At 56.9% G+C, this 24,204-nt stretch overlaps 1 protein-coding gene across 1 annotated transcript in view; it reads right to left on the bottom strand.

The window, feature by feature from the left end:
* Dpp6 (dipeptidyl peptidase like 6) overlaps positions 1–24,204 on the bottom strand; it is a 318,595-nt gene that overhangs the window by 67,748 nt on the left and 226,643 nt on the right. The window contains 2 exon segments of the mRNA XM_048340519.1: positions 5,383–5,464; positions 14,165–14,264. Of these exon segments, the coding sequence (XP_048196476.1) occupies positions 5,383–5,464; positions 14,165–14,264 (182 nt within the window).

Genomic DNA, 24,204 nt, shown 5'->3' with positions numbered 1-24,204 from the left:
TTTCACAGCTTAGTAAACATTTTAAGGAAACGTGTCAGCCTCCGAGACCGAGCATGCCATCCTCGATGCTGCTCATCGTCAGAGCAGCGGGGTCAATTAACCGCCAGACAAGTTGTTAAATCCGTAATCTTTTCAGGCTATAACATCAAGCTTTTCAGTTTCTATGAGTTTTGGAGCTCGTGTCCATAAATTTGACATTTAATTTTACTTCCCCTACAGGATCCCATCTATTTAACAAGTATTTGTCAAAAAAACCTGTATTCTGCTCAATACTGGGCAATGGGCCGTGGAAGATGAAAGGAGAACGCAAGGCGCTCTTTGTCCCCGAGAAGCTTATATTTGGTCTGGGATTGAAGTTTGGGGAAGTGAGAGACGAATAATAAAACAAAGAGCGGGGAGATCGGCCATCAGAAGCAGCGGGGCTGAGAATACGCTCAGCAGGCCGGGGGAGGAGAAGGTCGCGGCTCTCCGGTGCGGCTGAGGAGCCGGGGAGCCGCGGGGAGGCCGTCCTGGTCCGTTCCCTCTGGCCACCGGGAGCTCGGTCACGTGACACACCGGGGCCCGCGGTGCGCACAGCGCAGAGCAGCGCAGGGGCCATGTCCTCCGTCCTCCCGCCGGGGCCCGGGCACGGGGCCGCGTGGGAGTCACCTGACCTCACTCTCGTCTCCATCACTGACTGCGCGCTCCCCGGACGCGGACCCTCGCTCGCCCCGGCCTAAAGCTGGTTCCCCGCAAGAAGCACCGCATTGTCCCGCTGGCACTGGCGTTAAGGGAGCTACGGCAAAGCAAGGAGAGGCGGCTTATGCCGCCCAACCAACGTGAGCAATCGGGTCAGGCTCTGTGTTTAACCCCACGCACACCCTTTCCTTGATTCTGCCACGGCAGAAGATGAAGCACATGAACGGACATTCCACATCCTTAGCCCCAAAGGAAACGCCAACCACGACTCCGCTGAGTCTCCCACCCCGCTCACGGTGGAGTTCACCGAGAGAGCACGCAAATGCTGGCAGAGCCATGTGGCGAGGAGCCCTCGTTACCCCCCGTCGGTGGGAAGGTAAACTCGTGCAAGCGCTGCGCAAGGCAGTGTGGGGAGTCGCGGAAAGCTGGGAGCAGTGCCTAGGGATACGTCTGAAGGAAGGTGCGTCGACACGCAGGACGGAGAATGACGGCAGCATACGTGGGACCCGCCTGGGGGCCCAACACCCAAGGAAGGGGAAAGGAAACGGGGAGCACTTAGATGTGCCATACTTGTTCCCTGGCTGAGATCGTCAGCGGCCGTGACACTCCCCCACCCGCCCTGGCCAATTGCCCCAAACTCTGCTTATCTACCCGAGCACCCATCGATTCTAAAATAATTCAGCTACTCGGAGCCCTGGTTCACAAGCCACTGTGTTGAATCTGGAGGGAGGCCCCGGTGGTCTAGTAAATCACTCACCAGACAGTCTCCTTCCATTACTTGGGGATGTATAAGGCGATTCCCACTCCCGTGATATTAATTTCTTGGCTTCTGTCATGGGCTTCGGTGCCCATGATAAATGTTTTTACAATGAATACCAAATTAACCCAAACTGATTAGAGGCCTTTATAAGTTATTAATGGGACGTCGCCTCCGCCCTGTCCGCTCCGTGTACGTGACGTTTCATTAAACACTCTAACCTTGCTGGGAGGATCAATCCGTCCATCCACGCCGGACTTGTCAAGTCCAGCAAAATGCTCCCTGCCCACCGGCGGGCAAGTCCAGACCCCGCCGAACAGCCGCGAGCCTCGGGGGGACTCCTCGGCGCGGTCCGCACACTGGGGGCCTCGGGGCTGCTCCCCGGGGCCCGCGAGGATGGGCCTCCCCGCCCGGGTGAGGAAGCATAGCGGGAGAAAGAGCTAGAATGCCAGGTGGACTGTGGAGGGCCAGCCCCAATCACAGGTGACTCAGGAAGAAGCGAGGACGCCATTAGGACTCAGGAGCCTGGACTTGGGAGTGCGATGGGGACTTGCAGAGCAGAGCTGGCCTAGCCTGACCGGTGCAGACCCGAGAAGGCAAGCAGGCACTGAGGTGTGGGCGGCTGGGTGGTCCCTGCCCACCTCCTTCCTCTGCTATCTTCCCCCGCTACTGGGGGTGGGTGGGGAGGGGGAGGGAGACGGTGCTGACCTGCCTGCTTCCCACCAGAACTTTCCGTGCTCTTCATTCTTCACATCCGAAGCGGCTGAAGATTTCCCAGAGGACTCACTAGCCCCACTCCACAGAGACACGCGTTTATCACGAGCATCACAGCAAGCCAGAGAGAGGGAGAGAGAGACAGAGACAGACAGAAAGAGGGAGAGAGGGAGAGAGAGAGAGAGAGAGAGAGAGAGAAGGTTCTCGCTGTCTCTGAGCCTCTGCGTGTCTCCAAAGAGCCCAGCCCTGAATTCCTAATGGCCGACGCAGTGCAGTCTCGGCGGCGAAGGGGAACACGTTCCCCATCATAAATCCTCCATGCCCCGGCGGAGCGGTCCTACGGAGTGTGGTCCTGAGAACAATGCGTCGCGCTAAGCGTCAACGCTAGGAATGACATATATGGAAGCCAAGGGGCATTTCCCAAACCCGGAGCAGCGTCTAATCCCAGCAAGCAGACGCAGTCTCACGGGCAGAGCCGGCAAGGTGCGGGAGGGAGGAAGGGAAACCGGGAAGAGCCTCAACCCAGGCCTCCGGGGGCTCAGGCAGAGAGGAAGGAGCCAGAAAGGGGAGGCTCCTCAGATCACACGTTGTGTGATAAACACCTTGGTGGGCATGGCTGCTCCTGACGGAGGAGGGGGGGCGGGGGAGGCCTGGTGGTGGTGGAGGAGGGCAGGGCCTTGCACTGGAGACTGTGGACGGTCAGAGGACGAAGCCCTTCCCTGTTCCTCAGCCCCTCAGATCAGCGTGCGGTGGCTCCGGCGTCCGCGAGCCACGGGGCGGCTGCCATCAGTCGGGGAGATGCTCGCGGCTGCTCTGGGAACCCGGGCCGCCACGGCACGCTCCGCTCCCCGGGGGAATTACTCGCTGTGATCCAACTCATTACCATTAGAGCAGATTTCCTTTAGGGAGCAATATTTACTTTTTAAAAATAAGACGGCAGCGAGGGATTTGTGGCTCGCCGTCACCCCGCGGGTCCGCGTTTGGGAGGTCCGCTCCCGACGGCACACTTCCTCTGCTGGCAGAGGGGGTTCTTGTCAGGGGAGGTGGCCCCAGGGCCGGGCTGTTCCCACGGAAGAAGAGTCCCCAACATCTGTCCCTGTGCAGAAGAACTTTACTGAGCCCGCCGCAGCACATAGGACGGTGTCTCCACAATGAGGTACGTCGCCTCTGCTGGCCAGCACAAGGAGGCATGTCCTTGAGAATGGCCTTGAGAATTCTCCTATCGAGAGGGAAAGCCCACCCAACTCCCCTCTGTCCCGCCTCTCGCCTCAGCTTTGCTAGCTGCTACGTGCAAGAGACACCATGCAGCGCGGGTCTCTAAAGGGCTGGGTTGTTTATTTCACTTATGACAACCTTCTCCGGGTTCTCCTAATTACAACAGATGCCAGGATCATAGCTTTTTCTGGAATGGACCTGTGCTACGTGATCTTTTCCCAGACACAAACTTGCCCCTAAGACGGGAGGAATGCTCTGAGATCTACGCACGGCGAGGCTACAATCGTCCGCCGGAACGCACTGTGTATTTCAAAAGCCACGGAGGACTGCAGTGACAGCCGCGTCAGGCGTCGGGCACGCTGGTGACCTTGATACGATCGTCACCGCTGGTCTGCGTGCATCGAAGCACTCGTATCCCACACATTTGTGCAAGTTGTGTGTCAATTACAAACAAGACAAAACGTGGAGGGAGAAAGCACGATACAGATTCCAAATTTCATGGTTGCTTATACACTGCCAAAATTCCACAAGTCTATTAGCATCAGACATTAGGAATTAACAGTTAAGTGGGCATCCTGTCCCTCTAAAGCAGAAAGGGGTGACACATTTCCCGCGCCATTCGAGACCATGTGGCACACTGCTCTGCCTTCTGAGTGCGCCCTTCCCTCCAATGCTCATGTGACTACGTTAATTAATTGATTAAGGAATCCACTTAGGCACTTGTTTCTTATCTCAACAAATATTTAGTCCAGTTGCCAGCTCTTCATTACCTCCTCCTACCGCCCCCTGATTTTGACCAATTAAACGTGCCCTTGAAATCTCTGGTAGCATTAGGGACTTTAGTGATCACTAAAATTCTTTAGTGGCTCATCTGCTCCAGCTTCTTTGAACCAATTCAAGACCGTAGAAGGAACCAGCCACCAAGAAAATATAATTGTACTACAGGGGATAAGATTATTTTCTTTCGTAATTCGGTAGGCAGCCCAGCTAATATAACCCTGTGCCAAGTTTGAAAAACGACCATGTTCCATGACAGTTAGGGAAACGACAACTTTACGAGGGAGCTCTGGCGAATCCGCGCAGACCGTGACTTCAGTGCAGCCACCGTGCAAGCCGCGAGGGCCAAGCCGCACACCAGAGGCACAGCGCCGCTTCCTGACGCAGAGCCAAGCGGGACTCGGGGATGGTTACCCGGATGTATGTAAATGGAGTTCCAAGAGCCAAGGTCACCTATGCAGATCCTACCTACCACCAGCTCTTCATCAGCCTCATCTTTACAATTCACAGCCAGCCTGGAGTCTACATACACATAGCTACAAGCCGGGCACTATTTCATGGGTAGGGCAGGGCACCAGAGCCCCTGTGTTCTAGGGATAAAACACCAAAGGCTTGGTACACAGATGGTGACACTATTAGGAGGTGAGGAAGCTAATGTCACCGGTGGGTTGGTCCGTGGGTGTGTCAGTCCCTAGTGGAGTGGAGTGTCAGAGGCGGTGCTTGTTAAGGAAGTGGGACACTGGGGCAGTGGCCTGGGTGGACGCATCTTAACCTTATTCCTGCTCTCGCTCTGCCTCTGTCTCTCTCCGTGCTCCCGGCTGTCTTGCTGTGGGTAGCTCTTCCGTACCATACTCATTCCTTCTCCATGCTCTGTCTTGTCACAGGCCCAGCGCCAATGGAGCCGGCTGACCATGGATTAAAGTATGAAAACATGAGCCCAAATAAAACCCTCCTTCATTAAGTCGTTTGCTCAGGCATTTCATCACAGTAACAGAACATTAACACAGCATGCTACTCCCACTTTATGAAAATTCCCTATCCAAACGGAAATGGCCATTTTACATATTCAGATATCCTGGTGTACTTATCTGAAACTCGATGTGTACGCACGCACGCACGCACGCACACGCGCACACATACACATACACACAGGCTGAGCACTGGGAGACACGATCAGCCCAGACAGCGTCCACCTCGTGAAGATCACATACAGCTGCTGAACTTGAACTTGGCCTGCTTACCAGCTGCTGTCCCTTGGGGCCCCACCCCGCATACTGAAGCTTTGCATTGCTGACTTCCGGTGGGTCCAGACTCTGAGGGTCCCTGAGAAAACAGACAGACAGACAGACAAACAGAAAGAAAGCACAGTGTTGGGAACCAAGAATTTATAATGCTTTCGCCCCCCCCCTCCTCCCTCCCCCCCGTCCTCTGGCTTCAGCAGCCCGCCTCTGCTCACGGAGCCTGTCTCCACTAGATCTTTCCCGACATAAATCATTTATGGGAAGTTGAAATAGGGCCTCCGCCACTTAACCCACTTGGTAAATATTCATCACGAGAAAACACGCGGGGAAGTCTACACATCAATTTTTAAAATATCCAGGACAGTGAAAATTAAAAATTGAAACGCACAGCCATGCAGTAGTAAATCCCTACCACTTACATTTTCATCGTTGGCTTTCCCGGCAGGTGTTTTTTTTTTTTTCCTAAGCACAATGCCCTGTCACTGGGGGGGGGGGGGCACACCCTTTTGTCTTTGCAGGTAGAGACACTGGCGGGGGGAGGGGGGGAAGGGGGCGGGGCACAGACTGAGAACCCAGGCGGAAGATTTCTCTCTCCTACTGGACACCAGGTGTCGTTTTCATTCTTAATTTATTGATATGTAAAATACCATGACAACAAGATCCCACCTATGCCAAGTTCTTCATAAAGCTCACGCTAAAAGAAATATGCAAATAGCCCCTAACACTATTACGACGATTGCTATCTTCAACAGGTGGAAAAGAATGAATCTCCCGTTTATTTTGGAAGGTGCCTCTCCACACGAAGGGTGACGGATGGCTGCCGGGTGAGCCCCTCTTTCCTATGGGGGGGGGGGTTCTTACCCTGGAGACAGAGCTGCGGATGTACTCATTTGTCTAGGGAGAAAACAGGTGAATGGCCTCCAAGAAAGGAAGAAATGGCGGGTTAGAGTTTCCAGATACAGGAGAGGAAGCCGGAGGAAGGAAGGCGAAGCCCGCGTACACTGAGGGATTCAAACTAGGACATTCTGATGTGAGGCCTCTGGGCTTGGAGAAGCCCAGGAAGTGATGGGGAGGAGGGACGTCGGGAGGGGGGAGGGGGGAGGGGGCTGGGGAGACAGCCGAAGGGAGGGTGGGTGTCAGACACTGCGCATCACAGGTGAACTTGGAACAACAAGCATCCCTCTGTGTGCTTTGGGTGCTGTTGGTGTGTGTGTGTGTGCACGCGTGTGTGTACACAGAGAGAGGTTGAGATTCTCTCGGGGGGCTAGCCAGTGCCCCTCCCTCCCGTCTCCTCCCTTTTTTCTATTTACTCATTTATTTGAAAGCTCTGTGATGAACCATCGCCAGGGTGGAGATGGATGCGTGAAAAAAAATGATTATGGGAGAACAAAACGATCTGGACGTGGTGCAAGCTATGCAATCCATTCTGATTTTGCTTATTTGAGCAATACACAAGACAGGGCATACGTCATGCTGAATTCTGAAGAGTTAAATTAGTGAACGGCCAACTTTATTCATTCATCTTCCTAAGCTGTTTGGAGACATGGAAAAACTTCGCAATGACAACAGCATTTGAGAGGAAGAAGCTAAAAAAATGGATTTCTGGCTCCCAAGTCTTTGTGGATAAAGACGTAAGAAATAGCAGTGTCAGTGTCAAAGACTAGGATTTGGAAATGACCGAGAAGCCAGGCGCACCGATCTCCAGCTCGGCCCCGGGCCGGGAGGGAGGGAAAGTGGTCGATTAGGAAGCACCGCGGTGGAGAAGGTGCGGGAGAGAAACATCTTCCCAGCAAAACCTCTGCAGATCCCAGAGGCAATTATCGAAGCGGGGCCCGGGCGAAGGCCCGGCCCCTGCGCGCTCCAGCCTGGTTCCTGCTCGTAATTGCTGGCTGACACGGTTGCTTCCTGCTGGAAGTTTCTCTGATTCTCGGGACAGCATTCTGCTTGCAATCACGGGCTCCCCTCCACCTTCTTACCCACCCGGACTGGTTTCTAAGGCACGGCCAGGCCTTGGCTGGGAATCCTGTCTATTCTGGGGACCAGCGAACGGCAAAAGGCCTGAAAGTCTGTACTTAGAGGCGGGAGGAGGCCCAGGAGGCCCCGGGGCGCGGAGGACCTTGCCCAGCACTGGTGTCCTGGGGCTCCAAGGTCAGACGGGGGGAGCAGGGGGATGCAGAGATGGGCAGGAGGAGCTGGGAGGGGTGGAGGGATGGACGGGAGCCTCTGGGAAGGACACAGAGGTGGACGGGAGCCTCTGGGAGGGACGCAGGGGTGGACCATGCGGGTGGACCATGTGGGTGGAGGGTGGGGCATTGGCTGGGGCCTTCTTTCCCCATGCACTCTTGATCCTGATACCCCAGGGCTGCGAGGGGCCTTTCCCCACGATCCTGGCACACCCCAAGTGCCCAACCGTTGTGTTGAGGAATGAACACGCAGCACACTGTACGCTCTTGCCAGGCACTGCCCGCGAGGGCGTCAGCCTAAGGCACAAGGCCCTGCTCTAGGAAGCCATGTCTGTGACGTGGGCAGGGGCCTTTGGGGATGTATCCTGCTTTTTTTTCTGATGACTGGCTTCTGCATGCCTCTAACGGGGACCCCGTGGTTCCTTAACACAAGAAAGCAACCAGCAGCCCGAATGAAAACAAAACCAACAAGACAGGAAGAGCATCGTAGTTTTCCGTGCGCTGGCTTACACAAGGCTTGTCTGCAGCCAAGATTCCCCAGTTCAAGAATCCAAATAGTTCAATAACACCCGTGTTCCACGAGGTGGAGCCAAGGGAAACCTGAGCCTGGGCAGGAGAAAAACACACGCAAGCCCTGGCCCGGGCAGCCCCGGGATGGTCCCCGAGCCCTGGTCCCACAGCACCGCCACCCAATCCCGCTGCACAATGTCCAAGGACCCCGCTCATCCGAGCTCTGCCACCATTTGCGAGTCTGCTGGGGGAACAAAGAAATGGATGTTTGAAGGGGGGAGCAATCAATTGCTTCCTGAGACAAGGGCTCTCGTTCTCAGCTCCAGCTGCACCCGTGCGACTGCGAGCCGGGCACAGGATGGTACAGCAGCCAGCAGGCTGCCCTGGGACCGGCCCTCCTCAGAGACCCCCGCACAGGGAGCTGGGGGTGGCCCGGCCACAGGTGTCCTTCCTAATCCCCTTACGCAGGTGCCTTATCCCTTTCCTCCGGCAGTGAACCAGCGGCGTGCCGAGAGGAAGGGATGTAGACCGGCAGCGTAAGGTGAACACGAAGGACGCGCCCCACAAGGACCCGTGCTTCCTCCCACCTCACTGTCAGAAGGATCTGCTGCAAAGCCATTGAGTCACCTGGAGAATGGCTCCTCTGAATAAGACAGGTGAGCTGGCCTTGCTCTGCAGGGCTAAGGAACCTCTCCTGGCTCCTTGCTGTGTGCAGGACGGGCTAGCCTCGGCACCTGCCTTCCTGTTGTGGGCAGGATCAACCGTGATGCTCCATGCCCAGAGTCAGGCCTGCTTTCCGCCTGCTTTTAAACCCTTGCCAGTGGCTCAGAGAGCACTGGTGATGATAATACTGGACTATGTGCCTACCACAGGGAAGTTGTGGGGAAGAGTGATTAGACAGGCCAAGGCGTGGTGCCCAGCGAGAATACAGCCCTAGGGGGCGGTTGAGCACAAGGCTCCTCATTTCTGTCTTACAGCGACCCGGGACTTGTCCATGGTCCTGAAATCCCCGGCCGCTAAACAGCGGTAGGGTTCTTCCTGTTCACAAACACAGGGAGAAGCAGCACCTACAGACTAGATCAGCAGAAGAAGAGAGGCCATTCAGGCAGCAATAGGGAAAAAATAACAATGATTACAACTTTCAAAAACTCTAGGACACGATTTAAGGAGGCTACACCTAAGAATCCATGGCATGTAAGAAGGAGGTGAGATGCAAAGCAAAAGCGTGGAATAATTATTCAATGAAATTATAAAAGAACAATTCTCCAATCTAGAAACAGATATAGAACAATTCCAGGAGGCATTCAGAACCCCAAGTAGATAGGACCAGACAGAAACCTCTCCACATAACATTGCAGTTAGGCCCCAAGACAACGGGAAAAAAGAAAGAAATATTGGAAGCTACAAGAGAAAACACAACTTACAAAGAAAAACTCAGAATTACATCTCAGTAGAGCCTTAAAAGCTAGGAAGGCATGAAATGATAACTTTCACACTCTGAAAGAAAATAATTGCTAATCAAGATGATTATATCCAGCAAAAAGCGCCTTGAAAATTGGTGGAGACAGCAGAGGATCACAAGAGCCCAACAGCTATAGCCTTATGAACACAAAAGATGATGCTAAGTGAAATGAACTCCATGTTATGGAAACGGCTGTTATATCACTGTTGTAATTACTTTCAATGTGAGATGTGAAACCGTAGCTTCTATTATTGATGACCCTCTTGGATGCCCTTCTTGTGGTCGTACCTTCACTATCTCTGTATCTTATCTGAGTACATTGGAAACCGTGTATACAGGTATTAGAAACTGTAAGGGAATACCAAAATCGAGAGACACAGGGTAAAGAAGACAAACGATTACAAAAGCAATACTTGCAAAACTGTTTAGTGTAAATCTACTGAACAACTCATGGGGGGACAGGGAAAGGGGAAGGGGGGAGGGGGGAATGAGGAAGGGGGTAACAAACAGTACAAGAAATGTATCCAATGCCTAATGTATGAAACTGTAACTGCTCTGTATATCAGTTTGACAATAAAAAATAGAAAAAAAATAAAATTGGTGGAGAAATAAAGAACCCTCCATGACAAGCATAAACTATTAAAAAAATCCATGGCCAAGAAGCCAGCACTGCAGAAAATAAAGTAATTCTTCTACATGTGAGGAGGAAAGAGCACCACAAACAGAAGGCTCAGGAAAGAATAAACTTCACAACATGAATACATGGACATATGAGAATAGGAAAGAACCAGGCATGTTCCATTTGATTAGCCAGCACACTCCTAAGTGAATAAGAGAGAAAGAAAAGAGAACACATGACTCAGAATCAGCCAGGAAACAACATCAGCGTCTCTAGAGTAAGCAAATACCTTGAAATAGGTATCAACTAAATGATAAGCAATAAGTATAAATAAAATACAAGTATGCATTAAAATAAATGAGATTACCTGGCCAATTAAAGGATGCAGGTTGGCTGACTGGATGGAAAAATCTGTTGTCTGCAGGAATGGACTTCACTGGCAAAGACTCATAGAGAGGAAGTGAGGGATGGGAAATGACAGAAGCAAGCGGGAGCAGCGAACCTCACATCTGCCCGCGGACTCAAGCCACACTCAGGACAGATAAAAGGTATCCTTCAGAAAGGACAACCATTGTAAACACAGACAACATAGAAGAAGTATTACATGTCCGTACTTTCTTTCATAAAACAAACACCTTGGACATAAAATGACAGATCCAGAGACGACAATACTTGGTGACTTCAACACTTAATTTTCACCACTGCACAGGACACCCAGACATAAAAACGAGCAAGGATCAGAATCTTAACTGCAACACAGATGAAATAGATTTAGTAAACTGCTACAGAATATTCTATTTAAATAGCCACTATATATATATTCATTTCTGAAATCTATAGATCTTTCTCCAAAAGAGATCACATACCAAGATCACATACACAGATCATAAACCAAGTCCTAGCAAATGCAACATTTAATTTTTTTGCATCCTATCAGATCATAATGAAATAAAATTAGAAATCAACAGCAAGAGAAACAATGACAGAAACACATGAAAACTGAACAACACAATTTTGAATAATCAGGTAGTCACTGAAAAAAATCAGAGGGAAAAAAAACCCCTAAGTCAATTAAAACTGGAAACCTGAGTTAACCAAACATTTGCAACACATCCAATGTGTTCTAAGAGCAAAGCTCATGACAACCTATGTTTAAGAAAATAGAGAGAGCTCCTAAATGACCTAGTGATGCATTTTGAGAGCTTAGAAAAATGAGAACAGATCAAACTAATAGTAAATGAAAGAATACACATCACGGAAGAAATTAATGAAACAGTGACTAAGAATCACAGAAACGAAGAGGTGTTCTTTGAAAAGATTAAAAAACCTTCAGCCAAATTAACCGAAGGAGAGAAGAGAGCGAAATGAATAAAATTAGAGACAAGTGGCTATGACAATAGATACCAGTGAAATTCAGAGAATTATTAAAAAATATCTAGCCAAAAACACATTAAAAAGATGAAATGCCAAGAACAAGCTGGCTCGTACGGGGGGGGGGGTGTGGAGGGTCCAAGGATGGTGCACTATAAGTATACTAATTAATAAACATACTAATATATGTATACTAATACATGTTACTAATATATGTATATGAATACACATACTAATACAAGTATACTAATAAACATACTAATATATGTATACTAATGGACATACGAATATATGTGTACAATAAACATGAATACATGTAGACTAATGAACATGCTAATATATGTATACTAATACACATGCTAATATATGTATACTAATAAATATACTAAGCATATAAAAAGAATCAGCACGAAAAATCACCTAAAAAGCAGAAAAAGCCTGTGATAAAAATAAATCCCTCAAAAAAACTAGAAAGGGAGAGGGGACAGCACTTGGGAGGAGGAGGGCCCGTTGGAGAGTAGACATGCATGCACACACACACACACACACACGCCTGCACACACCTACACACACGCATATACCTACACCCACATACCCATACTCATATACACACAGACACATGCCCCCCCACATGCACACACACACACACGCACATGCACACACTCACACATGTACATATACACACACACACACACAATGCCTAATGGAATAGAGGCCTGTCACCTTCCCCTCCTCCATTCTCCATATTCAAGCACTGAATCTACACCTTCTCCTCTGCGCAAGCCCCGGGACAGAGTTCTCCACCGCTGTGCCTACGTCCTGAGAGGGACCCACCCAGCTGGTCTTAACACCGGTTTCCAGTATCGCGGGAGCCGACTCTCTCTACGCGAGGGGACTTTCCGAGAGAGATGGCAGAATGCGTGAGGTCGTGTGTAACAACACACATACACGCTCACTGTTGAAAGGACTCGGGCCAAAGGCAGGACTAATTCAAGAGAATGTCACAACGGGAAAAGGCCAAGAGAAGAAGCCAAGATGCAGAACTGTCTGGAGACGCAGAGGAGAACGTTCACCGAGAACGTTTCGTTGGCGGCCATCTCCAACGTGGAAACGGCTCTGCTCGGTTAGGTTCTTCCGTAAAACATATCGGTGCAGTGCTTCATGTTCAAAACAAGCAGCATTAATTCTAGGTAAGTAAAGAAATATGCATAAAAGATGTACGCCGTGGTGGGAGCTACGCCTCTGCCTCTGGCTTTTGCTATTTAACTGGAGACGAGAGCCTCACAGACTTTTTTTGGAGGAGGGCAGGACTGGCTTTGAACCTCCATCCTTGGGTCTCAGCCTTCGGAATAGCTAGGATTGCAGGCATGATCCACTAGTGCCTAGCTCCAAGGGGATTAACTGCAAGGCTGTTAGGTCGGTGTCTGAGCGTCAATACTTTCTCGGGGACCCTTGCTACCTTATAAGTGCCAACTTGCTTGGCTAAACTTTTTGTGCCGAGTTCTGAGAGTCTGTTTCTTTTAAATTCTAATAGATGCCGCAAAACAGTGACACAATATGCCAAGTGTATCAGAGCCGTGAGTTTTAGAGATTTATACAAGACAGAATGAAATATCCATCATCTAGCACAAATTCTCAGGGCATAATTTTATTCCTGCCTGCCATGACCTCTGAAGATGTATATCGTCTTCAGAATGAATTGAATAATTCATCCTTACTAAAGAACATTTGCATTTCTGTCCCAATACACTTTTAATGAAAGATTCGTGACAGTTATTGTTTTTTCTAAACTAGGGTTGGGTGCCCTTTAGCTTTTCTCCCTCCTCCCCCACTTCATTTTCCAAATAATCTAGCGGTCACATTCGACTGTTTCCACCTGTGCCCCCCTCTGAAGACAAAGGCGAGGAAGGAGGAGGAAGAGAGGGAAAATGAAAGCGGAAACAGCTGGAAGCTATCCCTCTATCCCCGCTGGACTTTTCTGGTCTGGTACCTGACCATGTGTTTGAACTCATGGCTTCACCAGACTTTCCCCCCTGCCCTCGCTGTGCGGTGGCCCCAGGACAAAGCTGCTGAGACGCGGCGGTGGCCGACCATCTTGCCCACGCCCTTCCTCCCCCTGGGCGAGTTTGGGCTTCCCGTCAGGTGTTTTTGAGAGAGCGGATGAGCTCGGCAACACCATCGGAAGTTGTGGGAAAGTTTGAAGCGGGGCGGTCCGACCCGAAGCGGGCACCGGGGCGTTGTTCCCGGGCCTCGCCCACTCCGAGCCTCTTACGGGGCAGCGCTGACTCTGGCCACTGACACCAACGCGCCCTGGCCTTGCCCTGTGGCGGGTAGAGAGGCCTCGATCGTACTTCAGGAGTCCAGGGCCCAGCCCGCCGCGCCTGCCACGGGGCCCAGGGACCTTGCTCTCCAGACCACGGAGGGTTCCAGAACCAGACAGCCGGAGCAGAGATGAAGGGAAGCGGTTCTGGGGCCCCTTCACAGAGGGCCGGGGTGGAAGGGACCGCGGGGCCCCGGGGGTGGCTCGTCGGAGGATGACACGGAGGCCCCGGCTCTGCCCCGCGCCCTGCCCGCGCCGTCCACCATTCCGCCACGCCCGGCGGACCGCCGGTGGAAGGAAAGGAAGAGCCATCTTACCAATGAGGAATTTTGCTCAGGACGTAAAACCCGGTGTAGGAGTGTCGGTAGATCTGAAACAGAACAAAAGCGAACACCGCGTCACGGAATCCCAGCAAACCTCGCCGAGCCCGAGGCGGCTGATCCCCGGGCCCCGAGGCCCCGACGGACCGCGTGCATCCCTCGTTGGTCTGGTGAGCTCCATCGTTCCCGGCGGGTTGCAGGGTCTGAGGGCGGCCCGGAGCCGGCCCGGGTCCGTCTCGAACCTCCGCGCCGAGTCCCGGGGAAGCGGGGCTCCTCGCCCCGCGGAGGCAGGCAGAGGAGGAGGCCTTCACAGCGCGGAGGAAGACCCCCGTGCTTCCCCACCCCCGGGGCCCCCAGACCTCAGACCCGAGCCCCGACATCCACCCCTGCTCCACCCAGGCCGCAGTCAGCGCTCGGGAAACGCTGGCCAGTAAGGACGAAGGGGAGCACGTGGAGGGGAGCACGTGGAGAGGGAGCACTGGAGCGAGCACTGAGGGGAGCACTGAGGGGAGCACGTGGAGGGGAGCACTGAGGGGAGCACTGAGGGGAGCACTGGAGGGAGCAATGAGGGGAGCAATGAGGGGAGCACTGGAGGGGAGCACGTGGAGGGGAGCACTGGGGGGAGCATTGGAGGGAGCACGTGGAGGGGAGCACTGGAGGGAGCACGTGGAGGGGAGCACTGGAGAGAGCATTGGAGGGAGCACTGGAGGGAGCACGTGGAGGGGAGCACTGGAGGGAGCACTGGAGGGAGCACTGGAGGGAGCAATGAGGGGAGCACTGGAGGGGAGCACTGGAGGGGAGCACTGGAGGGAGCATTGGAGGGAGCACGTGGAGGGGAGCACTGGAGGGAGCACTGGAGGGAGCACTGGAGGGAGCACTGGAGGGAGCAATGAGGGGAGCACTGGAGGGGAGCACTGGAGGGAGCACTGGAGGGAGCCACATCTATCTTGAATCAGTCAGTTCCACCACAAGCACATCCAAGTTGACCACTACGGCAGGAATACGTGTGTCCTTCTTACCAGCCAGTCAGCACCCCACTTCCCCCGTCCACGGCCACGCCCGCCTCCCAGTCAGCACCCCCCTCCACCATCCACGGCCACGCCCACCTCCCAGTCAGCACCCCCCTCCACCATCCACGGCCACGCCCGCCTCCCAGTCAGCACCCCCCTTCCACAGCCACACCCGCCTCCCAGTCAGCACCCCCTCCCACTGTCCACGGCCACGCCCGCCTCCCGGTCAGCACCCCCCTTCCACCATCCACGGCCACGCCCGCCTCCCAGTCAGCACCCCCCTTCCACAGCCACACCCGCCTCCCAGTTAGCACCCCTCCCACCGTCCATGGCCACGCCCGCCTCCCGGTCAGCACCCCCCTTCCACCGTCCACGGCCACGCCCACCTCCCAGTCAGCACCCCCTTTCCCCCATCCACGGCCACGCCCACCTCCCAGTCAGCACCCCCTTTCCCCCCGTCCACGGCCACGCCCACCTCCCAGTCAGCACCCCCCCTTTCCCCCCGTCCACGGCCACGCCTGCCTCCCGGTCAGCACCCCCTCCCACTGTCCACGGCCACACCCACCTCCCGGTCAGCACCCCCTCCCACTGTCCACGGCCACACCCACCTCCCAGTCAGCACCCCCCCTTCCACTGTCCACGGCCACGCCCGCCTCCCAGTCAGCACCCCCCTTCCACGGCCACGCCCGCCTCCCAGTCAGCACCCCCCTCCCACTGTCCACGGCCACACCCACCTCCCAGTCAGCACCCCCCTTCCACGGCCACGCCGGCCTTCGTACCGTCTCACGCGCACTCCAGCCTGTCACTGGGCCCCAACCCAGAGACGCGGCATCCCGTGGACACTCTCTTCCTGTCGGAGCTCGGCCCCCTCTGGGTGGGCAGGGGTGAGGAGGCTGAGTGAGGTGCACGGAGACGTCCGTCCTTCCAGAGCAACTTCCTCGCCTCCCAGCGGGAGGTGGGAGTCCAGGGGTGGGGTGGGGGGTGGGGGGTGGGGGGCCTCACATTCCCCCCCCCCCCCCCCCACATTCACTGTGTGTCATTTACATCAAGGGAAGCCTCTGGCCAAGGTCAACAAAGACAAGCGTCCTGTGGGGTTGACCCCACCTGTGGAGATGAAAGTGGAGAGGCTTAAGGACGGAAAGCAAGTCCACGGCAACGACCAGGACGTGCACAGGGCTCTTTGTTTCTTCCGGGGCTCTGGCTGGACTCCCTGTGCCTCCGGCAGCTCGCGCAGGGACGGACGCGTGGTTCCCATATCTGGCTGTCCGTCCCCCCCCCCACCAAGGAGCCACAAGGTCAGAGATTGTCACCAGAGCGCGGCAGGGGCCGCGGCCAGGCCCCAGGCCTGCAGGACGGGGGGGGGGGGGGAGTGCTAATCATTGATAACCTAATACGACCTGGTAATCTAATCACACAACCTAACCTAATAACTCACTCTACCTCATGACCCAATCATCTAATGAGGCTCTTTACACAGGACTCGGGCTCCCTACAGATTGCTATAGCAACGGAGAACTGCCGGGCCCCGGGCCCCCGCGCCCCCGCGCCCTCCTGGCTCCTAGCCAGCACTTGAAATACGATGGCGTACGGTGGTCACGCTCCAAACTCGCAGGCGAGGAACAAACCCTTAGGACTTAGTCCTCTAGATGAACCGGTCCTCCGCAAATCCTCTGAGATGCGAGAGGCCGGCGATTGGTTTCTTCTTGGACCTGGAGCCTCTTCGGTGTGCAGCACGCGCATCTGTGCGTCTGTGCACGCATCCTCTCTGTCCTTTCCTGCCCTCCGTGCCTTACCAGCCCTAATGCGTGACGAAGTTCACGTTGTTATGAATATAAAGACACAAACTGCGTGGATACGTGCTCTTTGGCGGCCCACCTGCTCATTCAAAGCAGGGATTCTCTGCGCCCCTCGCCGTGTCCTTGCCCGTGGTGTCACCACGAGGGTGGCGCACCTCCAATACCCGTCGTCCATTTCGGAGAAAGCAGAACGGCACTCGGCTGCGATGATCACAAACGCCGTTTGCCCAGACCCGCGTCAAGAACATCTCTGACTCTCCGGCTTCCGCTCCCCACCCTCCCGGGCCACTGCAATCCCAGGAGCTACCCCCGGCTCTGAGATCGTTCTGGAAACAGGGGAAGCCAGCGGCAGGGGGATCCCCCTGAAGGAGGCGATCCGGGGGAAGTCCCTCCGCGGCGAGGACCCAGGCCAGCCAGGCCCGGCCTCCCCCCAGGCTGGCCTCAGGACACAGATGTCCCTTCCTTCCCACCGCTCTGCTCTTCTCCCCTCCTGTAGGAGGCCATTCTGCGGACTCCTTCCTCACTTTCCCCGGGACACAGTTCCTTCTTTCTTGGTGGCTCCTGGTTTTCTTGTCTGCATTCACTACCGGTGGGGCAACCATACCCTGCGGCAAGATGCAAAACGGATGGAACCTCCCTGCATGCAGGAGTCTACGTCTTCAGACTCTTTTTCATACTGGGGATTGAACTTAGGTCCTCAAGGTTATTCCATTCCTTTGCTCACAACAGGTACGCTGCCACTTGACCCACGCTTTTTGCTGGTTATCCCGGTGATGGAGTCTCGTGGGCTTTTTCTGCTTGATCTAGCTTCACACTTGGAGCCTCTACATCTTAGCTTCCTGCTAGGATTACAGGAAGGGGCCAACAGCACCCGGCTTGCCACCCGTTTCTACATCCTTAATTGGATCTTCACAACACTGTTTCTTACCCCCCTACGGCCATTGCTCCTGGCTTAAGCCTTCGACTTACAAGCCCAAAGCTCAGAGGCTGAGATGCAAAACCGGTTTCTTCAAGGTCAAATGAGGCTGAAGAAAGAGATCGGGGACTCTACACCTTCGCACTGGTAGCTGAAGGCGTTTGCCACAGTTGTGCTTGCTCCCATGTTGGCCCATCTTCTCCACCAGCCACAAATGCTCTGTCTTCAAGGGAAAACAACGGGGTGGGGGGACAGGGGGGCTGTGCCATCCATGGCCCAAGGAGGACTCATGATTGTGGTATTATTTTTGTGCTGTCACTGGGACTTGAACTCCAGGGCCTGGCCACTGTCCCTGAGCTGTTTTGATCAAGGCTAACGTTCTACCATTTGACCTAGACCTCCACTTCCAGCTTTTATTTATTTATTTTTTTTTTGATGTGTCAATGGAGAAGAGAATCTCAAGGACTTCCCTGCCCGGGCTGGCTTTGAACTGTGATCCTCAGATCTCAGCCTCCTGAGTAGCGAGGATGAAGGTCCGAGCTCCGGGCCCCCGGCTATGGCTCGTTTCCAAGGTGCACATCCTGCGGCTCTGAAGGCCCAGTGGTGGAGCACAACCCATCCACCACCACGGCCGCGCTACGCCTGCGACTCAGCTCAGCCCAACTCAGCCGGCTTCCTGGGCCACCACCTCGATCGATGCCCTCGCCGGGGGCCCGTGGGAGCCCCCTCCGCCCCCCGCCCCCTCCCCGGCCTCTGCCCCTCCGGGGCTCCCGGTGGGGTGGACCTTGCATCGCCCGCCTATGCGCTCAGTCCACAGCGAGCACCGACGTGCCAAAAGCAAACACAGCATGGCGCGGAGCTTGTGCAGAATGCACTGAACGGCTCTGATGCTGAGACGTTCTACAGACGCCAGAGGGACAGACAGGTTCAAGCCGGGTCCCAGCACCCCTGGAGCTCCCAGCAAGGGCAATGCCGGCCGTCCAGGGGACGGTGCAGGGTGGCAGGCGATGAATCTCGCTCTAAACGCAGGCTTAAGCCGGTTAGGAAGGTGGTCAAGTCGGAACTGCCCGGCCTGAGGCGAAGGTCCGCCCCGGCCCCCGCTCTGAGTGATGGGCAATGGCGGGGTGCCGGCCAGTGACCAGGACACCGCCCATGCCCCTCCAGTGTCAACGTGTCTGTGTGTGTGTGTGGACCCCGAGTCCTGAGCCCCCTCCCCCTCCCTCGTGTGTGGACCCCGAGTCCTGAGCCCCCCTCCCCCTCCCCCTCCTCTGTGTGAGGACCCCAGTCCTGAGCCCTCTCCCCCTCCCCCTCCTCTGTGTGAGGACCCTAGTCCTGAGCCTCCACCCCCTCCCCCATGTGTGGACCCCAAGTCCTGAGCCCCCCCCCCGCCCCCATGTGTGGACCCCGAGTTCTGAGCCCCTCCCCCTCCCCCATGTGTGGACCCCCGAGTCCTGAACCCTCTGCCCCTCCCTCATGTGAGGACCCTGAGTCCTGAGCCCCCTCCCCCCTCCCTCGTGTGTGGACCCTGAGTCCTGAGCCCCCCCTCCCCCCCATGTGTGGACCCTGAGTTCTGAGCCCCCCCTCCCCCATGTGTGGACCCTGAGTTCTGAGCCCCCCCTCCCCCATGTGTGGATCCCGAGTCCTGATCCCCTCCCCCTCCCCCATGTGTGGACCCCGAGTTCTGAGCCCCCCCTCCCCCCATGTGTGGACCCTGAGTCCTGAGCCCCCCTGCCCCCATGTGTGGACCCCGAGTTCTGAGCCCCTCCCCCGCCCCCCATGTGTGGACCCCGAGTCCTGAGCCCTCTCCCCCTCCCCCCATGTGAGGACCCTGAGTCCTGAGCCCTCTCCCCCTCCCTCGTGTGTGGACCCTGAGTCCTGAGCCCCCCCTCCCCCCATGTGTGGACCCTGAGTTCTGAGCCCCCCTCCCCCATGTGTGGATCCCGAGTCCTGATCCCCTCCCCCTCCCCCATGTGTGGACCCCGAGTTCTGAGCCCCCCCTCCCCCATGTGTGGACCCCGAGTTCTGAGCCCCCCCCTCCCCCATGTGTGGACCCCTGAGTTCTGAGCCCCCCTCCCCCATGTGTGGACCCTGAGTTCTGAGCCCCCCTCCCCCATGTGTGGATCCCGAGTCCTGATCCCCTCCCCCCTCCCCCACGTGTGGACCCCGAGTTCTGAGCCCCCCCTCCCCCATGTGTGGACCCTGAGTTCTGAGCCCCCCCTCCCCCATGTGTGGACCCTGAGTTCTGAGCCCCCCCCCTCCCCCATGTGTGGATCCCGAGTCCTGATCCCTTCCCCCTCCCCCATGTGTGGACCCCGAGTTCTGAGCCCCCCCTCCCCCATGTGTGGACCCTGAGTCCTGAGCCCCCCTGCCCCCATGTGTGGACCCCGAGTTCTGAGCCCCCCCGCCCCCATGTGTGGACCCCGAGTTCTGAGCCCCTCCCCCGCCCCCATGTGTGGACCCCCGAGTTCTGAGCCCCTCCCCCTCCCCCATGTGTGGATCCCGAGTCCTGAGCCCCCTCCCCCTCCCTCGTGTGTGGACCTCCAGTCCTCAGCCCCCTCCCCCCCCGGCTCCTGGCTGCACCCCGTCATGGCCAGAGCTGGGAGCCGCTCCCCCGGGCTGAGGGTACGCACCCCCCCAGCGCACCTGCCCCCCGGGGCTTCAGGCTCCGCCTCCGCCCTCTGCCAGGCGGGGAGCCGGGGCGTCTGGGTGGCTCTGTGGTTCCAACCCCAATGGGCCTTGAGGTGGGAGGCCGCCATCCCCGTTGCGGAGGGAGGCCCGTCTCTTCCTTCCCTTCCCACCGCATCCCTCCATCGCTGTCCCCCACCGCCGCTCCCAACGAGCGGGCGCACGTCCAACCTACGGGGGAACATGAGGGGAGGAGCGAGAGGAGGGGCGGCCCTTCCGGCCAGCCCGCCTCCTCCCCCCTTTCCTCATCTTGTGCTGGCGCTCCCTGCGCGTTCCCGTTTTCAGGAGGGGGCCGTGGGCGTGCAAAGGCCCCTGGGGTGGGGAAGACTTTGACCCAAAGCAGTCACACAGAGGAAACGAAGCCGGCGACAAGTCCATACGCGCCAACAACTCACCTCGATCAGATTCACCGCGCCAGCCCTCTCCCTCCTCCTCCTCCTCCTCCTCCTCCTCCTCCTCCTCCTCCTCCTCCTCCTCCTCCTCCTCCTCCTCCTCCTCCTCCCTTTCTCAGAGCATTCATTCTCAACAAGCTTCCTGTTTCCGCATTCACTCTCAGTCCCTCTCGGTCCCTCTGGGTCACTCTTGGTCCCTCTGGGTCTGTCTGGGTCCCTCTGGGTCCCTCTCGATCCCTCTGGGTCCGTCTGGGTCCGTCTGGGTCCCTCTCGGTCCCTCTGAGTCCCTCTGGGTCCCTCTCGGTCCCTCTGGGTCCCTCTCAGTCACTCTGGGTCACTCTGGGTCCCTCTGGGTCCGTCTGGGTCACTCTTGGTCCCTCTGGGTCCCTCTGGGTCCCTCTCGGTCATTCTGGGTCCCTCTGGGTCCCTCTCGGTCATTCTGGGTCCCTCTGGGTCCCTCTCGGTCACTCTGGGTCCCTCTGGGTCCCTCTTGGTCATTCTGGGTCCCTCTGGGTCCCTCTCTGTCCCTCTGAGTCCCTCTGGGTCCCTCTCGGTCACTCTGGGTCCCTCTCGGCCCCTCTCGGTCCCTCTGGGTCCCTCTGGGTCTCTCTTGGTCACTCTGGGTCACTCTGGGTCCCTCTCGGTCACTCTGGGTCTCTCTGGGTCTCTCTGGGTCTCTCTGGGTCCCTCTGGGTCCCTCTCGGACACTCTGGGTCTCTGGGTCTCTCTGGGTCCCTCTCGGTCCCTCTGGGTCCGTCTGGGTCCCTCTGGGTCCGTCTGGGTCCCTCTGGGTCCCTCTGGGTCCCTCTCGGTCCCTCTGGGTCCCTCTGGGTCCCTCTCGATCCCTCTGGGTCCGTCTGGGTCCGTCTGGGTCCCTCTCGGTCCCTCTGAGTCCCTCTGGGTCCCTCTCGGTCCCTCTGGGTCCCTCTCAGTCACTCTGGGTCACTCTGGGTCCCTCTGGGTCCGTCTGGGTCACTCTTGGTCCCTCTGGGTCCCTCTGGGTCCCTCTCGGTCATTCTGGGTCCCTCTGGGTCCCTCTCGGTCATTCTGGGTCCCCTCTGGGTCCCTCTCGGTCACTCTGGGTCCCTCTGGGTCCCTCTTGGTCATTCTGGGTCCCTCTGGGTCCCTCTCGGTCCCTCTGAGTCCCTCTGGGTCCCTCTCGGTCACTCTGGGTCCCTCTCGGCCCCTCTCGGTCCCTCTGGGTCCCTCTGGGTCCCTCTCGGTCACTCTGGGTCACTCTGGGTCCCTCTCGGTCACTCTGGGTCTCTCTGGGTCTCTCTGGGTCCCTCTGGGTCCCTCTGGGTCCTTCTCGGTCACTCTGGGTCTCTCTGGGTCTCTCTGGGTCCCTCTCGGTCCCTCTGGGTCCCTCTGGGTCCGTCTGGGTCCGTCTGGGTCCCTCTGGGTCCCTCTGGGTCCCTCTCGGTCCCTCTGGGTCCCTCTGGGTTCCTCTCGGTCATTCTGGGTCCCTCTGGGTCCCTCTCGGTCATTCTGGGTCCTTCTGGGTCCCTCTCGGTCATTCTGGGTCCCTCTGGGTCCCTCTCGGTCACTCTGGGTCCCTCTGGGTCCCTCTCGGTCCCTCTGAGTCCCTCTGGGTCCCTCTCAGTCACTCTGGGTCCCTCTCGGCCCCTCTCGGTCCCTCTGGGTCCCTCTGGGTCCCTCTCGGTCACTCTGGGTCCCTCTGGGTCCCTCTGGGTCACTCTGGGTCCCTCTTGGTCACTCTGGGTCCCTCTGGGTCCCTCTCGGTCCCTCTGGGTCATTCTGGGTCCCTCTGGGTCCCTCTTGGTCACTCTGAGTCCCTCTGGGTCCCTCTGGGTCCCTCTGGGTCCCTCTCGGTCCCTCTGGGTCCCTCTGGGTCCCTCTTGATCCCTCTGGGTCCGTCTGGGTCACTCTGGGTCTCTCTGGGTCCCTCTCGGTCATTCTGGGTCCCTCTGGGTCCCTCTCGGTCACTCTGGGTCCCTCTGGGTCCCTCTTGGTCCCTCTGGGTCCCTCTCAGTCCCTCTGGGTCCCTCTGGGTCCCTCTTGGTCATTCTGGGTCCCTCTGGGTCCCTCTTGGTCATTCTGGGTCCCTCTGGGTCCCTCTCAGTCCCTCTGGGTCCCTCTGGGTCCCTCTTGGTCATTCTGGGTCCCTCTCAGTCCCTCTCAGTCACTCTGGGTCCCTCTGGGTCCCTCTCTGTCACTCTGGGTCTCTTGGGTCACTCTGCGTCCCTCTGGGTCATTCTGGGTCCCTCTGGGTCCCTCTCAGTCCCTCTGGGTCCCTCTGGGTTCCTCTCTGTCACTCTGGGTCTCTCTGGGTCTCTCTGGGTCCCTCTTGGTCCCTCTGGGTCCCTCTTGGTCACTCTGGGTCCCTCTGGGTCCCTCTCGGTCCCTCTGGGTCCCTCTGGGTCCCTCTTGGTCCCTCTGGGTCCCTCTCAGTCCCTCTGGGTCCCTCTGGGTCCCTCTTGGTCATTCTGGGTCCCTCTGGGTCATTCTGGGTCCCTCTGGGTCCCTCTCGGTCCCTCTGGGTCCCTCAGGGTCCCTCTCGGTCACTCTGGGTCACTCTGGGTCCCTCTGGGTCCCTCTGAGTCCCTCTGGGTCACTCTGGGTCCCTCTGGGTCCCTCTGGGTCCCTCTGAGTCCCTCTGGGTCCCTCTGGGTCCCTCTGGGTCCCTCTGGGTCCCTCTGAGTCCCTCTCGGTCCCTCTGGGTCCCTCTTGGTCTCTCTGGGTCACTCTGGGTCCATCTGGGTCCCTCTCGGTCCCTCTGGGTCCCTCTCGGTCCCTCTGGGTCCCTCTGGGTCACTCTGGGTCCCTCTGAGTCCCTCTCGGTCCCTCTGGGTCCCTCTTGGTCCCTCTGGGTCACTCTGGTTCCATCTGGGTCCCTCTGGGTCCCTCTGGGTCACTCTGGGTCCTCTGGGTCCCTCTGGGTCACTCTCGGTCCCTCTGGGTCCCTCTTGGTCCCTCTGGGTCCCTCTGGGTCCCTCTGGGTCACTCTGGGTCCCTCTGAGTCCCTCTCGGTCCCTCTGGGTCCCTCTGGGTCCCTCTTGGTCCCTCTGGGTCACTCTGGGTCCATCTGGGTCCCTCTCGGTCCCTCTGGGTCCCTCTGGGTCCCTCTGGGTCACTCTGGGTCCCTCTGAGTCCCTCTCGGTCCCTCTGGGTCCCTCTTGGTCCCTCTGGGTCCCTCTGGGTCCATCTGGGTCCCTCTTGGTCCCTCTGGGTCCCTCTGGGTCCCTCTGGGTCCCTCTGGGTCCCTCTGGGTCCCTCT

This window comes from Perognathus longimembris, chromosome 2, assembly GCF_023159225.1.
Source record: "Perognathus longimembris pacificus isolate PPM17 chromosome 2, ASM2315922v1, whole genome shotgun sequence".
In the NCBI taxonomy this organism is placed as follows: Eukaryota; Metazoa; Chordata; class Mammalia; order Rodentia; family Heteromyidae; genus Perognathus; species Perognathus longimembris.
Note: the sequence above shows the minus strand (reverse complement) of the source record. Positions and strands in the feature narration are given on the sequence as shown.